The sequence below is a fragment of the Toxotes jaculatrix genome, chromosome 4 (assembly GCF_017976425.1).
Source record: "Toxotes jaculatrix isolate fToxJac2 chromosome 4, fToxJac2.pri, whole genome shotgun sequence".
NCBI lineage: Eukaryota > Metazoa > Chordata > Actinopteri > Toxotidae > Toxotes > Toxotes jaculatrix.
This window is the reverse complement of record NC_054397.1, coordinates 22,945,962-22,962,877: the sequence shown is the minus strand read 5'-3', so window position 1 is coordinate 22,962,877 and position 16,916 is coordinate 22,945,962. Positions and strand designations below refer to the sequence as shown.

The window sequence follows — 16,916 nt, the reverse complement described above, 5'->3', positions numbered from 1 at the left end:
CTCTCCACATTTATCTCATACCTTTGACTAATTCAGCCTCTTTGTTAAGCTACTTCAGTCAGGTTTTTAACTTTGTTTTCACTTAGTGTAAGTGTTGCACTTACTATGATGGTGATAACTTTAACAAAGTTAATTTGTCAAAGTTAGTTTATTAGACTTTTTAATTAATGTTGTACTGGTTTTCACTTAGCTATTTTAACTGAGGGGAGACTGAGTCTGTCTCTCCTTGCCTCTTGAGGACAGGGAGATCAGACCACATATTTATTGTCAGTTTTCCTCTGTCCAATACAGTATTTCAAGCCACCAGCTTGTGTACCTGTTTTGGTTATTTCATTGTTTTTGTTTATAAGGTTTTTCACAAAGATCTCTACCTTCCTTTGCCTGCAGTCATCTCTCATCACCTCTTTCTTCCTTCATTTCTTGCTGTCTCTCTAGCTCCCCGACCCAGTGCGCACATACCTGCTGGAGCTGTTTGAGCAGTATGTGGAGAAGGGTCTTCAGTTTGTGTGGAAGCATTGTACACAGGTGATTCGCCAGGTGGACATCAGCAAAGTCACCACTCTGTGCTTCCTGCTGGAGGCACTGCTTCTGGGCGAAGGAGGGCCAGATCTCAAAATGGTACAAACAAACACAAACTTTAGTCTATTTCAGCTGATGCCATTAGTCTCTTAGTGCAGATCATCGCAGTTTTGCACAATAGCTCAGCTCTGTAATCAAGACTTAGTGTCATGGGCAAGGTTTGATGACAAAAGAGAAAGGCAGCACCTTCTCTTAAACAACATATGACACTAATACCGTATAGATAATTGGACCCTACAACAAAAGCATACTGTAGGTAATGTGTATACTTTATTTTGAACCATGACATTATTTATTGATGGAGCTTCTGTCTACTTCTCTGTTGTGTTTGTGTTGATGTCAGGATTCCAAGCACCTCAACAGTGTACTATGTCAGACCTTCATATTTTGCTACCTATGGGCAGTAGGCGGCAACCTGAGCAGTTCTCACTGGGATTCTTTTGACACCTTTGTCAAAGAGCAGTTTGAAGACAACAACAATTCTAAGGTATTTAGATGTGGACACACACACAGATACATACCAAAGTAGATTAACTGCAAGTTTTGATACTATATTGGAACATTTGCAGACACCATACTTTCATAACACACATACATAAAGACAAAATGTCTTAACTGTGTCTCACATGTCCATGTTTGCTGGTAAAACTGTTCTCTGCCACTCAAAGCATATTTTGTCCCTTATTCGCATTACTGAGAGTCAAATCCATTTTCCAACGCGTTTGCTGGTATTAGCATGAAATATGAAAAAAGGCCTAAAGGTTCGCTCATATTATATATTACATCAAAGTACTTTTGATACTGGATGTGTCTAGCGGGAGCACAGCTAATCTAAAAGAGGATTCTATTATTTGATATCATTTGCTTATGTGAAATGAAGACATTAAGAAAGATTATCCATATTGTACATTTTTGTAATACCTTCAGTGGGTTGCAAGGAACACACTGGAAAGGTAAATCAGATAAAAGCTTTGTGCCAAGGTTATAAAAGTCCACTGCATATCATTACTCTCCTTTGCTAACTTTAGAGAATTATGAATCATGGGCTATAGAATGGAAGACATTTTACTATTTGTAAAGAATGAGGTGCAAAGAAATAGACGAAATAGGGCAGAGGCTGATATTATAAGTTCTTCAGCCCAACAGGAAATGGAAAGTTAATTGTTTGAGAGGTTTGACTTGGCTGGCAGTAGTGGCTGATGATTGAAGGAATGTCTTACTGACATGGACAGAACACAGTGGGGTAGGAACATGGCTCACTTAACTGAAGTCGGAGTGAACAAGCAAGTGAAAGGTTCATGAAGGCAGAGAATCATCTGGAACATCTCACATGCTTACACATCTGTTTATCTGTGAATAAGGAGCCAGTGTTGTTGTTTGTGTTTTTTTTGGTGGTGTGTGTATCATGAATGTTTTTTCAGAGAATTGTTTGTGTATACATTTTTGTGTGTTTAACGTAAGATGAAGCCAGTGCAGCTAGATCCCAGCTGTGAAGCTTCGGGGAATAAAAACTACACACACACACACACGCACAGCCATCAGTAACAGCAGGATTCACGGAAACAAATATTGCATTCATTCATATACAACATTACATGTCACAGTGAAACCTTCAAAGCATTGCATACTATAAATTACAACAGCAAAAGCAATCAAAAACAGAGGAAAGTTTCTTCAATGCTGGATTTCTAAGGATTTTATATAACTAATTACATACAGTCTCATGTTGGTACTTGTGTGCATTTTTGTGAAATTCATTACCTTAAGTATGTATGTGTGTTAATTAATCTGCATTCATATGTATCTCTGTAGCTCCCAAAGCATGGCACTCTGTGGAGCTTGTACATGAACTTTCACCACAAGTGCTTGGAGCCATGGGAGAAAATAATCCCTTCATTTAAATACAACAAAGAGCAGCCGTTTTTTGAGATGCTGGTTCCCACCACAGACACTGTCCGCTATGGATATCTGATGGAGAAACTGCTGTCTGTGCGACGTTCGGTACTCTTCACTGGCGACACTGGAGTGGGGAAGGTGAGAGTTCCTGGTATACAGTGGTACAGTGACGGTGTACAGAGATTTTCGAGGTGTAAATGATATCTCCATATAGCCCAGATATATATATTTACTCAGTAAGGTAAACACCTGGATAAGCCACCAGTCGGTTAGAAGTGAAGAAGCCTTTCGGATGAGAGGTCTTCAGGAACCTCAAGCAAATGCATTTTCCTTTGGATAGCTTTTGGAAATACCATGACCTGGATGACTGAGAATCTTCATAGATAAACATAAGGTTATTTACGCATATCTGCATGGAACCTGGTATAGACTTAGACACCCCAGGGATGAATGACTGTTAAGCTCTAATTTTATTGTGAAAATGAAACTTTTGATGTCGCAATTCAAGTATTGTAGACTGTAAAACTTGGCAGAAAAGAGCCAGTTGGTGTATGTGTTATTAAAGAATTTGTCTATCCCTTTCAGTCTGTGGTGGCTCGGGGCCTTCTTAACAGTATCCAGGAAAAGGCAGGATACCTTCTTGTCTACGTCAGCTTCTCCGCTCAGACCTCCTCCGTCTGCACACAGGAGATCATTGAGTCCAAACTGGAGAAAAAGAGGAAAAACATCCTGGGTAGGCGAACTAGTTTCTTAAGACATTATACATGTAAGACCAGTAATTTAAGGATCCGTGCCTGGTCATATGTATGCTACCTTACTGCTGACTGTTTGCATCATCTACATAACACTGTAGTTGACAGCATCCATCCATCTGTCAGTCTTACAAGTGTTAACCATTCATCCTCATTCCTTTTCCCTCCCTGTAGGTGCTCCTGGTAACAAGAAGTTAGTGGTCTTTGTGGATGACCTGAATATGCCCAAGCTGGACAGTTATGGCTCTCAGCCCCCTATAGAGCTCCTGCGTCAGTTCCAAGACTTTTCTGGCTTCTATGACAGAAACAAATTCTTCTGGAAGGAAATCCAGGTACAAATTTACACACGTAATATAAGCTAATTTTCCATGGATACGTGACTATGTTTGTGATCTGAGCTGGTTTTGGTTTTTGAAGTTCCACAGATGGCTGTTTATGTGCTTTTCTATAGATAGTTATAGTTTGTTCCTTTTATGAATCAGCAAACAAACATTCCAGCATTTTGAGAACAAATCTGTCAGATTTAGCTGTCATTTTAACAAAAAAGACAGAACTTCAGAGGTGCTACATGCTGTTACTGAAACCTGCTGCTACTGGGCGAGACAAGCTCTGGCTTTGGAATGATCGGAAAGCACCTTACTACCTCTTGCTGTTTCTTCCTGTTTCCAATCTTTATGCTAAGCTATCTACCATCCAGAAGCTCCGGTTGACTCATAGAGATGAAACTGATATTGATGTGTTCATCTAATTCTGTGGAGAACTGTTTTTTTTAACAGCATCAACTTAATTAGTAAGACATTTAATGAAGACTTGCTATTTATGTAAGAAACCCATTCATCTCATGTTCCTGTGTGTGTTTACACCTGTATGTGTGTTAACATTGTGGACCCGTATTTGTTTTCTGCATTTACAGAAAGTTTCCTGCCTTAATTTGTGCTACACAACCACAGCAATGATCCTGTTATTGCTTACTGCTAGAGACATTTGATGAAGTTTCTTATGGGAAACATTTTGATCATAATTTCATTCCTTTTATCCTTTTTTAAATTTTATCTGTCTCTCCTTTGTTTCTTACAGGGAATGACCATTGCGGCAGCGTGTGCTCCTCCAGGAGGGGGACGAAACCCTGTGACCCCTCGATTCACCCGTCACTTCAGCATGCTGTGTCTGCCCACACCCTCAGAGCACAGCCTTAAACAGATCTTCAATGTCAGAATACACTCACACACACAAACACTCAAGTACAACAGACATACAACAATTTGTATAGCTTTCAGTGAGTTGTCACATGTGTTTTTACAGCTTAAAAGCTCTATGATATCTTACTCTTGCTCCTGCTCTCTCTTCCATTTCACCCCAGCCCTTCAGTTTTCTATAGTCACACTTTATTCCTTTTTTCATGCTAGTTACAAAGTCTTTTCCTTCCCATCCTTCCCAGGCCATCCTGAATGGTTTCCTCAGTGAGTTTTCCCAGGCTGTGAAGGACTGTGCTGGACAGATTGTGGATGCAGCTGTGGAGATTTACAACCGTTTGAGTGTGGATCTGCTGCCCACTCCAGCTAAGTCCCACTATGTCTTCAATCTCAGAGACCTCTCCAAGTGTGTCCAAGGTGAGACATGAGCACACGCACACTGTTTGTTGAACAGACTCACACAGAGCTCATTGGACACCCAGGAGTCTGCATGGAACAATTGCAGTTGTTGATGAAAAGATAAACACAAATATGAGAGAGATAAAGGAAAACGTGCATAAAAAGACAAGAGGCGCAGGCATACAGTATGTACACCCTCTCTTTTCCTCAGGAACACAAACTAAGCTTTGGATTTGCAGAAAAAGACTGACAGAGACAGACAGTGTCTAAATCTTTGTACCCCCACAGCATTGGACACAGTTCTGATTTATTTCTTCAAGCCACATTACTAACATTTATAAGCTCTGTCTCAGCCTCATGCTCCCAAATCGTCTGCACCATCACCCCGTCTGCCTCCTTTCCCTCTCTCCCTCTCTTCTTTTTGCCAGCAGGCATCATCAGAACATGAAGATGAACTGATTTGACTTCTACCACTGTCTTCTACCCACTACTTGTTTAACATGGACAGAGTGCATTACTCAAAGACACAGTTCCCTTTAGCAATATATACAGTATTGTTAGTGAGGGGTAATAAACCAGCCATCCTATCCCATTGTCTGATATTGTTGACATCATAATGCCTCTCTCTGTGCAACTTTATTTTCGATTCTCTTTGCATTCATATGTTTTCATATGGTGAGCAGCAAAAACTTTCTTCTTCAGAAACACTGTTTATACTGTCCATCAGATGTGTGGATATTGTTTCACATTCTTTAAGAGTCTCACATATATAAAAAGACTCACACATCTAAATTTTCATTCTTAGATCTATATCATTTTTCTTTCCTTTTTCATTTTACGCATCATGTAGCTCTATAGGGTTTTTCACAATGTCTCAAGTTGCTGTGCTTTTGTTTCTTTTTATTGTTTTGTTTTAGCTGCAATATTTTTTCATAAGATCTTTTTTTCATCCCATTGAACCTAAGTAATATTCATATTTATTTAAAGTGAAAAAAAAAAAATCCAGCAAATCTCCTTTCTATGCATTTTTCCCCTCTCTTGATGTTCAGGCATATTGCAGTGTGAGCCAAGTCAAGTGAGAAATAAGGACCAGATCTTCCGTCTCTTCTGCCACGAGTGTCAGCGGGTGTTCCATGATCGACTCATCAACAACCAAGATAAGACCTATTTCAACACCATCGTCTGTGAGATGGCCAGTAAGAGCTCTCACAAAGACTGCTCTCATGGTTTACTTTGCTAAATACACAAAGTGTTTGAATCCTGCACGTGCTGAACTACTAAATGTCACTCTACCCAGTTTCCACTTTTTCTCTGTTTTTACCAGTTGAAGAACAGCCCTCTTTATGACCCTTTCTCTCTCTCTGCCAGGCAGATATTTTAGTATTAATTTGGAGCCCTCATACTTTGTGACTCAGCCCATCATATTTGGAGACTTCATCAAGGTCAGATATTCTAATAGAAAGTTCTTGACAAGTTCAGAAAACATTTAATTTTACAACATTTAATAATGTTTACACTGAAATACTTCACAACTTTTATTTATTCCTTCTGCCTTCCATCTCATAAACCCTTATAGGTGGGTGCAGAGAAAGAGGATCGTCTGTATGAGGACCTGACAGACATGAATAAGATCCAGACTGTCCTCCAGGACTACCTCGATGATTACAACATGACCTTTTCCAAGGAGACCAAGTTGGTTTTCTTCCAGGATGCCATTGAGCATGTCTCTAGGTGTGTATTTTCAAACTTACACAATTGAGTTTCCAGATTTTTTTTGTAGGTTGACGTGTTATTTGGTTGTTGGTGGTACTGCAAGAGGAAAGTTACACCAAAGAAGTTAACATATGTCAGTGATGATGATACAGTGTCTCTTAAATGTTTAGATGGCTTTTGATAGAATCAATTTGTTTGTGTACACAAAGTCTCTGCACATGTGATTATCAATGGTGTTGTATCAAGCAATATAACTTTTAATAGCGTTAACTGTCTTGCTCAAAGACACTGTGAAACAATACATAGCTTACATGGCGTGGGACCTGTGATATCATATCTGCAGATATCATATATCATAACCACAGCATTTCATGCTTTTTTGTTTCAAGTGGTGACAGTGATTTGGCCTCTTATCTTCTAGGATTGTCCGTATGATTCGCCAGGAGAGAGGCAATGCTTTACTAGTAGGAGTGGGAGGTACAGGCAAGCAGTCACTCACCCGGTTAGCAGCCCACATGTGTGGGTACCGCTGCTTTGAGATTGAGCTGAGTCGAGGCTACAACTATGACAGCTTCCATGAAGACTTGAGGAGGCTTTACAAGATGGCTGGTGTGGAGGGCAAAGATATGGTGTTCCTATTTACAGACACTCAGGTATGATGGAAGGACTTGGCTGATGTTAAAACAGTAGACATTCTTTTCTTTTTGTACATCCAAGTTTAATTACTGCTGTTCACTTTCTCTTGCCTGTTGTAGATTGTGGTGGAGGAATTTTTGGAGGATATCAACAACATGTTGAACTCTGGCGAGGTGCCCAACCTGTTTGAGAAAGATGAGCTGGAACAAGTGTTGGCTGCTACTCGCCCTAAAGCCAAAGAGGCTGGAATCAGTGAGGAGAACAGGGATGAGGTACAGGCAGACACAAACACATACCATACTATAAAAAGCATATATCATTCAGGTAGTGAAAATACAGTTCAATATACGTCTGTAACATGTGCAAACAAACAGATGGATTCAGATTGCCTGTAACAGTGATGAATAAATGGGTTGGAAAGTTGCCAAATTTCATGTCTATCAGTGGGACTTCTTGTATGGTTAGCTTCTTTTTTTGGTAGATTTTATTAATATAATTTGTTCCACATTAACCACAAATCTGACACTCACAAACAATACCAACACAGTTGGCAACAACATTTTTTTAATAAACCAATTTCTACAAAGTACAAAGAAATGCCTCTCGCTGTAACGTTTAGGTTGTTCAGTTAAAACGAGAGTTCATCTATGTAAAAAACTGCAGTAATATCTAAGAGAAGTAAAATAAAGACTGACAACTGTCAGCTGCTAAAACGTAGTTAAGAACTTACATAACACCTCAGAAACAACACACATACACAGTGTTTTCCACAATGGGCCAAAATAGCCATAGACTCAGGGCAAGAACTGTCACTTTAAAGTCAGTGCCCTCAAGCGAGCTGTAAGAAAACATTAGCCTCCAATGTTATTTGCTGAGACCAAAGCTCAGAATTACAGAATCTTCCCTGCATGTGTGTGTGTGTGTGTATATTTTCTGTGTGTGTGGTCATGCCTTCAGGTGTTCCAGTACTTCATCTCTCGTGTGCGGGAGAAGCTGCACATTGTGTTGTGTATGAGCCCCGTGGGCGATGCCTTCAGGGCTCGCTGTCGCATGTTTCCCTCACTGGTCAACTGCTGCACCATTGACTGGTTTGTACAGGTAGGCTGAGACAGCTCTATCCAGACAGCTGAGGCCACATGTATTCATGTGTACTTCTGTGTTTGTGAAACTGAATGTTATTATCATGTATTTATTATTTATTCCTTTTACCCTCCTGTGCCCAGTGGCCTCGTGAGGCGCTGTTCTCTGTCTCTCAGGCTTTCTTCCAGAATGTGGACTTTGGCAGCGAAGAGCTGAAGCAGAGCTTCTCAGCCATGTGCGTGGAGATACATGTTAGTGTCACTGACATGGCTGAGCGCTTCTACACAGAGCTGAGACGTCGATACTACACCACACCTACCTCCTACCTGGAGCTCATCAATCTCTACCTGGGCATGCTTGAGGAGAAGAGACAGCAGTTAGTGCTTGTATGTTTAACCCTCAAAATGCATAAGCAGTTACCAAGTAATCACTTAAGTGATTAGTTGTTATCTGTAATTTTCTCTGTGATTAGCTTATTTTTGGCCATTGCTGTGACTTTAATATATTTTGTCTTATTTTGTTTGTCCATGAATAGGCCAGGGATCGGGTTAAGAACGGTCTCACCAAACTCCTGGAGACCAATGAACTGGTGGACAAAATGAAAGTGGACCTGTCTGCTCTGGAGCCAGTCTTGAAACAAAAGTCCATTGATGTTGATGCCCTCATGAAGAAACTGGCTGTCGACCAGGAGAGTGCTGATGAGGTGTGTGTGTGTGTGTGTGTGTGTGTGTGTGTGTGTGTGTGTGTGTGTGTGTGTGTGTGTGTGTGCGTGTGCGTGTGCGTGTGCGTGTGCGTGGTGTGTGTGTGGGAGAGAGAGGGAGAGAGGGAGAGAGGGGAAGAAAAATAGACACTCTAAAATGTCCAAAAAAAGCATGATACCCTTTTGTCATTTCTATAGTGTTTATCTGTTCATAATACAAAAATATATCTTTGTCATAGGTGCGTAAAGTAGTTAAAGAAGATGAAGCTTTAGCAAAGGTCAAAGCTGAAGACACCCAGGCCATAGCTGATGATGCCCAGAGGGACCTGGATGAGGCTCTGCCAGCCCTGGAGAGTGCCAATCAGGCTCTTAATTCTCTAGACAAGGCTGACATATCTGAGATCAAGGTGTTCACCAAACCCCCAGACCTAGTCATGACTGTCATGGAGGCTGTCTGCATCCTGCTCAACTGCAAGTCAGTATGCTTCTCTCTTTCTCTCCAAAAAAAAAAACAAGACTTTTCTCCTCAAAGATTTTTGGTATGAGTTTTATCTCTGCCTCTAACATGAAAGTTCCCTTCTCTTCAAACTCACAATGCACAAATTATGTCACATCCTAATATTCTGTTTCAGAAGGAAATATATCAAACTAGAGATGCCATCTACTGGGGCTTTTTTCATAATAACGGCAGGAACACAAAGGACAGACCAGACATTAAAGGCTTGGTGAAATATTATATATAATCTCTATATAATGAATGTTTCATTTCGTTCAGCACAACAGATTTAATTCAACACCAATAGCAAATGGTCGTCTGTAGAAAATGTCTAATTTCTGTTGGATCAAAATAAAATACCTGCACATATCAAAGGTAATAGGACAAGAGAATACAAAAAAGGAAGAACGTCAAAAGAAGAGATAGTCATCAAGCATCCTGATCACGTTCCATTTATCATGATAATCCATCACCATAATCACAACCACCTTCATCAGATTAGATGAAGGTGGTTGATAATAATTAGGCTGAAATCTTCAGCCTAATTATTATCAACATCATTTCAGAAATGACGATCACTATTATAATCACCCAAATCTTCTCTGTTGTTTTACATTGTATCTGCCAAACGTATGAGATTTGGGCCTATTTTTCAATCCCATATAATTTTTTAGTCAGCATTCAGGGGGATTACCCTACCATCTCATGACTCAGCGCTTATCCCTCTGTCAACCCTTAAATGTCATCAGACAGTAATGTGCTGCATTGCTGCACTAAATCCAGTCCTGCCCAATATCCTATCTGCTTTAACCTTTTATCACCCACTGTTCTGCTGACAGCATACTGACGCTATGCAGAGCTTTCACTTACTAATAAATCCATGACAAGTTACATTACTATGAATGTGTAATATATCTGTTGATAGATAATACTCTTGTCTTTTGTTTCTTCATGTTCTGAGTTAGGCTGTGAGTCTTACTGTTGAATTGCGTTATGTGATTTGTAACCATTATGAGTATCTCAGAGTGGAGTCCATACATTATATTTCCAATATCATAGCTTGCAGTATTTTATAGTAGCATGTGTTTTGGTTATTTGTAAGCACTGTTTCATTCTTAAATCATTGCTAGAGGTTAACAGTTCCAGGCTGGGTTTTCTAATTCATGCACCATGTACTATGAACAGCCAAACTGAAAATCAGCATGCATAATATTTTTCAAAATATTTGTTTTGTTTCCATTTAAATGAAAGTATTATCTTAGTTTCATTTTTTTTAACAACTTGTATGCCATTTTCCTCACAGACCAGACTGGGCCAGTGCCAAGCAATTACTGGGAGATGCCAATTTCCTCAGGCGTCTGACAGAGTATGACAAGAACAATATCAAGCCTCAGATCCTGCTGAAACTGCAAAAATACATCAACAACCCTGATTTCATACCTGAGAAGGTCAGTCTAGATTTCATGTCAGAAATTCTGATATTTCGTCCTTTGTTGAGTACTCCTCAGCATAAACAGATTGTGGTGAAGTTGGAATTCAAATACTTTGGCAAACAGAAGTTTTGATCATGACTCTATGGCCTTACACATGCCACTGAAATGAGCTATCCTGATTTTTGACTGCATAACCTGGCTATAAATTATTGAATATGATACAGTGGTTACATGTTTCAGTGTCTGCTGCTTGGTGTACATCCTGATTGTTTTGCTTCTTTTAGGTGGAGAAGGTATCCAGAGCCTGTAGATCAATGTGCATGTGGGTCAGAGCCATGGATCTTTATGCTAGAGTTCTCAAAGAAGTTGGCCCCAAGAGAGAAAAACTGGCCAAGGCACAGGTCAGTAGTGTAATATGCAATATGTATATTAGTTCTACCCCATGTACAGTACTTAGTGCACAGTAGAATACTCATGATTTAAAATCTCATTGCTGCCTATTTCTAAATGAAATCTATTACAATCAAAGCCTTCATCCGCTACGCACCAATCCATTCTGTGTTCAGTAAGTCCCACCAAAGATGCCCCTCATACATTAGACCCAATGATGAGAGTGAAAGTGGAAATTGGCCCAAATATTCTTTAAATCTTTTAATAACGAATGTTCCCTCTGTCTTTTTCTCCCTCTAACCCTAACCCGTGCAGGAGGAGCTGGATATGACCATGGCGACCCTGAGGGACAAGCAACAAAAGCTTCAGGAGGTGGAGGACCAGATCAAGGTCCTACGGGAGCAGTTTGACAGCAGCTTAAATGAGAAGCAGGATTTGGGTGAGGGCTGCACCCTTTTACATGAAATCACTTTAAGTTGTGAATTTATTCACATAAAATAGATGTTATGTGGAAATCTATAGAGATGGAGCAAATTCCAACAGGAAATTGACTCTTGTTTGTCTACTATGTCTTTCAGTGTTCAAGGAGGTTTCATAACCCATTGAAATTGAAGAAGAAAAACAAAGTCTCCCAGCATTCTAATGTTAATACTAATATTCTTTTTTGTCTCTGTCTTTGTGAATCTTTTCCTTCCTCAAAGTTAACACCATGGCTCTGACGCAAGCTCGGTTGACCAGGGCAGGGAAGCTAACCTCTGCTCTTGGTGATGAGCAAATACGCTGGGAGGAAAGTGTTGCCCTGTTTGAGCAAGAGATTATTAACGTTGTGGGAAACGTCTTCATTGCAGCTGCCTGTGTAGCCTACTATGGAGCATTCACTTCCCACTATAGACAGCTGGTAAGTACAGGGAGTGTTTTTAGGGCAGCTTTGGTATACACCATGGATAACTGATGGATGGGACCTGTATGAGCATCTTGTAGACTCTTACACCTTAAGGCAATACAGAGCACTGCAGAAGAAATAAACTGAGCCCAGTTGCCTCATTATTGTACTTGTGCCTCTTCTGTGAGATGTAATTCCCATTACAGTAATAGCACTGAAGTGAATCTGTATGTACAATATTAAAACACAGAAGTGATAAAACAAAAGTTATTAAAAAGGGAAAAATTGTGAAGTGTACATCCTCGTTCAAACAAAACAAATAAAGGAAAGTAGTGAAGTAAAAATTCATGCCCTTGTTTGTACGTGTGTTTGTGCTCCCTTTCCCCAGCTAATTGACCAGTGGATAATACAATGCCAGGAGCTGAACATACCCATCAGTTCCAGCTTCAGCCTGATCAACATTATGGGTGACCCATTTGTCATCCGCCAGTGGAACACAGAAGGGCTGCCTCGTGACACCGTCTCTACAGAGAACGGGATCCTGGTGACCATGGGCCGCCGCTGGCCTCTTATGATTGACCCACAGGATCAGGTAAATTAAAAACTACGATTAAGGCAGCTCTCATTTGGTGTCTTTCAGGAGGGAATTGTTGTTTATCAGTTCATTATTCAAGGACGTAAATTCTTCATTCATCTATTTAACCCAAAGTATCACACATTGTGTCATGTGAACATATACACACTTGGTTATAACCTTAAGTAAATAATATTTTCTCCCACAGATTCCTTGTCTCCTTGATTTCATTAGATTTAAAACACTGGTTACATGGCTGCAGTACCAGCATAAAGAACAGAAACCCCCCAAAATAGAACTTCCTGTCAGACACGGTCAGAGACAAAGTCACAGACAGGCCCCTGCCCCAGGACATACACACAATGTCCAGCTTTCCCTCATAGAAAGAAAGGACACAAACCAGCTCACTCAGATTTGCCAACATGTGCAGGACAGAAATATTGTCACAGCTTCATTTTTAGGCCTTCATGTAGCTCTCTGCTCTTTGTCCTGACCTCTGACAAGTCTAATCTGCTTTCCTGTCGTGTTTGAGTGTTTTTCCCCTCCATCCCTCTAACTTTCCCTGTTGTTCTTTCACATTTTTACAATAAACAAAAGATGTAAAGAGGCCATCTTTTCATCACATTAGATAAAGGCTATTTCTTTCACCCTCAGGCCAACCGATGGATCCGCTCCAAGGAGGCCAAGCATGGTCTAAAGGTGATCAAGCTGACAGACCCAAACTTTCTTCGTACCTTAGAGAATGCCATTCGTATGGGCATGCCTGTACTGCTAGAGGAGGTAGGAACACACTACCCATGTCATGTTAGACATGCTTGATCATACTATTTTTTTTTTTACCATTTTATGGTTAAAGAAATAGTTTCATAATTGATTTAACTTATAAAACATTTATTGGACAGTATGTGTGTATGTTCTAGTATTCCTCTGCATCATGTACTGTGTGTGGCTAGTTAAAGGAGACCCTAGATCCAGCGCTGGAGCCCATCCTGCTGAAGCAGACGTTTGTGGCAGGTGGACGGACATTAATCCGACTCGGAGACTCAGATATTGACTATGACAAAAACTTCAGGTTCTATATGACCACTAAGATGGCCAACCCACACTACCTACCAGAGGCAAGGACAACACGCACACGCACACACACACACACACACACGCACACACACTCTTTTGAATCTGCAGATTAGGTTCAACTGGTATAAGCAATACCACTCATAATGAAAATGCATTCTGTTTATCTTTGACAGTTTCACTTTGTGCTGTTCAGTTTAATGTATGTATGGGTTTGTGTTACCTTTCAGGTGTGTATCAAAGTTACAATCATCAATTTCACTGTGACCAAGTCTGGCTTGGAGGACCAGCTGCTTAGGTGAATAGACAAAGATGAAAAACAGATCCCATCCCATCCTAAACATGTGATTCACCTTTACAAACCACTATAACTCTTTGTATCTCAGCCTTTTTCAGGTGATATTTATACTTTATCTATTTTCTTCCACATTCACATTCTTTTCTCTCCCCCTCTTCCTCTCTCCAGTGATGTGGTGCGTCTCGAGAGTCCACATCTTGAGGAACAGAGGAATGAGCTGATTGTGCGTATCAACGCTGATCGCAATCAGCTGAAAGATATCGAAGACCGCATACTTAAGCTTCTCTTCACCTCTGAGGGGAATATACTAGATAATGAGGAGCTTGTTCAGACTCTCCAGGAGTCAAAGGTAAATCTGGGACAAGGCAAAAGAAATGTGGATGCTTGTCTTGTTCTTTATTGTTAAGATGATAAATATGACATAATCTGTCATCATCTAAGAAGATAATTTTTCACCTTTGTTTGGAATTTTTCTTTCCTTCTTTACTTTCCCACATCTGTTTGCTGTTCCTCTCTCTTTTCTTCTGTATTTTCCTCTCTGCACCTCAGGTGACTTCTGAGGCTATAAAGCACCGTCTTGAGGAAGCAGAGGCTACTGAGCTGATGATCAACTCTGCAAGGGAGCGCTACCGACCCGTGGCCACCCGAGGCTCTGTCTTGTACTTTGTCATCGCGAGTCTCTCTGAGATCGATCCTATGTACCAGTTCTCCCTCAAGTACTTCAAACAGGTGAGAGAGAGCCGTTTGTTTTTTCGTTTTATTGTTTTGGTTATTTTGCAGTCCACAGATAAATCTCCATTCCATCCAGTTTTTAAAGCTTTTTGTCAGGAACATAATATGAAAAGGCTTCAAGCAGCCATGTAGCATAATTATTTTCTTCATGTTGAATATGTCTCTGCCCCATTTGTGTTCCTTTCTTTCACCATTTTTAGCTATTCAACTCCACCATTGAGACCTCAGAGAAAAGCAGTGTATTAGAAGAGCGTATCCAGATCCTACTGGACCAGATCTTGCTCAACTCCTACATCAATGTGTCCCGGGGCCTCTTTGAGCAGCACAAGCTCATCTACAGCTTCATGTTGTGTGTAGAGATCATGCGGCAGCGTGGGGAGATTTCTGATGGGGAATGGCAGCACTTCCTGAGAGGAGCTACTTCCCTGGAAAAGGTGAGGTGTGGAAAAAGTGCACGAATGTTCATGGATAAATGATTCAAATTATTTATCAATCACTTCAGCTGAAATTGATGGATTTTTAATAATTGTCTCTGCTTCTTCTAACTCCAGTCCATGCCATTTTCCAGTTGACTGACTTAAACCTGTTTGGGGGAGGTCTATATCTTGAGTCATATCTTTACTCTATAGTACATTGTGAAATCACTTTTTACTAGGTTATAACATCAACACCCCCACTACATTCAAACTAAGCTATGATTTGAAAATACACATAGTTGGTGCAACAGGCTTAAGAGTTATTGAGCTGAATAGCTGAATTACATCCGTTCAGCTTTCCAGAGTCTGGATACAGCAGAATGGCCAATTGTTAGTAAGGAGATTTGACCACTGACGCCAGAAGGAATCATAAGGCATGAAGCTTAATTGCCTGTAGGCGCAGGGAGATAACGGCCCATTTTTAACTGTGTCATGAGTTCTAAATTAAAAAAATAATGAATTTTTTTCATCTTTTTTTGGCTCCCAGGTATTCTAATAATTTGTAGAAAATAAAGAAATTTGTTACAGTTTGTTGGCTGGTTCCTCTTAACTATGGATAAACACTGTGTGGTTTTACTTTCCCCTTGCAAAAACACCCCAGGTTGGCCTGTGGGCAATATCTTCATTCTCTCCCCCTCTCATGTCCTGTCTCTCAGGATTGAGTTGATAGAAAAAACGCCCAGGCTGTCTCTCTCTCGCTTATTGCTGAGAAACTAAGAGACTGATGGAAACACAGACTGTAGGAGAGACACAAAAGAGCTTATGAGAAAGTACTTCTGTGGAGAGGCTGACAGAATAAATATTTCTGTGAACGAGAGATAAGAAAAGGAGAGTATCTCTGTTTCTCAGCTGTACATACAATCTGCATGTAGCATGCTAATAGGCATTGAGCAATCAATGCAAAAGTCTCAGTAGCTCAAGTCAGACATACTGTCAGGTCCTTCTGGACACCTTCAGAGGGACGAAACAAGGTCATACAAGCTTCTAAGAGTCCCATTGACCTCAGAATATCCTCACTCGCATATATTTCAATGGTTTTCTTTGAGTAATTGCCTTTTTTCTCTCTTCTTTCTCTGTCTCTATACTATATCTCTCTATAATTCTTATCTTCTCTCTCAAACGCCCAGCGGGACATAAGGGTGTGCAGCTAAGGCACCACTGATTTGGGCAATAAATAAAGGGAAAGGTCGAGTAGAGCAATGACTAAAAGGACCACTGAGATTTAGCTCTGTATTTTTTTTGAAGAGTTGAGAAGGTTTTGAGACCACAATGCAGATCAGTCAGTGCCACCCGGGGGTATATTCCTGTTTTCATCCACCGTTTGGCTCTCATTTATATGGCATTTGTTAGGCTGGAGGTGCTGCCTGTCAGCCATCGTGATCTTCATGCTAATGCTGTCCATGCTTTCTTCTCTTTCACCTGTGTCTTTCTGTCCCCTGTCTTTGCATTGCACCTTCAATACATCCATCATCTATGCTTCTTTTGCATATTTTCAGTGCTTTTCAGATTTGTCATTGCATTTCCGTGCCACCATCGCTAATCTATGTCAACCTTCCTTAGATGTTTTGAATCATATTCTGTTTACACTTTTATTGGCATCCTTTTTATTCTT

General features: G+C 40.4%; 1 protein-coding gene across 1 annotated transcript in view; it reads left to right on the top strand.

Moving 5' to 3' along the window:
• The window catches only part of dnah6 (dynein, axonemal, heavy chain 6), a 46,272-nt gene that overhangs the window by 18,423 nt on the left and 10,933 nt on the right, over positions 1–16,916 (top strand). The window contains 27 exon segments of the mRNA XM_041035640.1: positions 436–618; positions 923–1,066; positions 2,392–2,613; positions 3,061–3,208; positions 3,402–3,559; positions 4,305–4,436; positions 4,666–4,837; positions 5,869–6,015; positions 6,188–6,261; positions 6,396–6,550; positions 6,954–7,185; positions 7,288–7,440; positions 8,126–8,266; positions 8,392–8,634; positions 8,784–8,951; positions 9,188–9,423; positions 10,748–10,892; positions 11,162–11,278; positions 11,583–11,706; positions 11,969–12,165; positions 12,539–12,742; positions 13,379–13,504; positions 13,678–13,842; positions 14,029–14,096; positions 14,265–14,445; positions 14,646–14,825; positions 15,029–15,262. Coding sequence (XP_040891574.1) covers positions 436–618; positions 923–1,066; positions 2,392–2,613; positions 3,061–3,208; positions 3,402–3,559; positions 4,305–4,436; positions 4,666–4,837; positions 5,869–6,015; positions 6,188–6,261; positions 6,396–6,550; positions 6,954–7,185; positions 7,288–7,440; positions 8,126–8,266; positions 8,392–8,634; positions 8,784–8,951; positions 9,188–9,423; positions 10,748–10,892; positions 11,162–11,278; positions 11,583–11,706; positions 11,969–12,165; positions 12,539–12,742; positions 13,379–13,504; positions 13,678–13,842; positions 14,029–14,096; positions 14,265–14,445; positions 14,646–14,825; positions 15,029–15,262 — 4,449 coding nt within the window.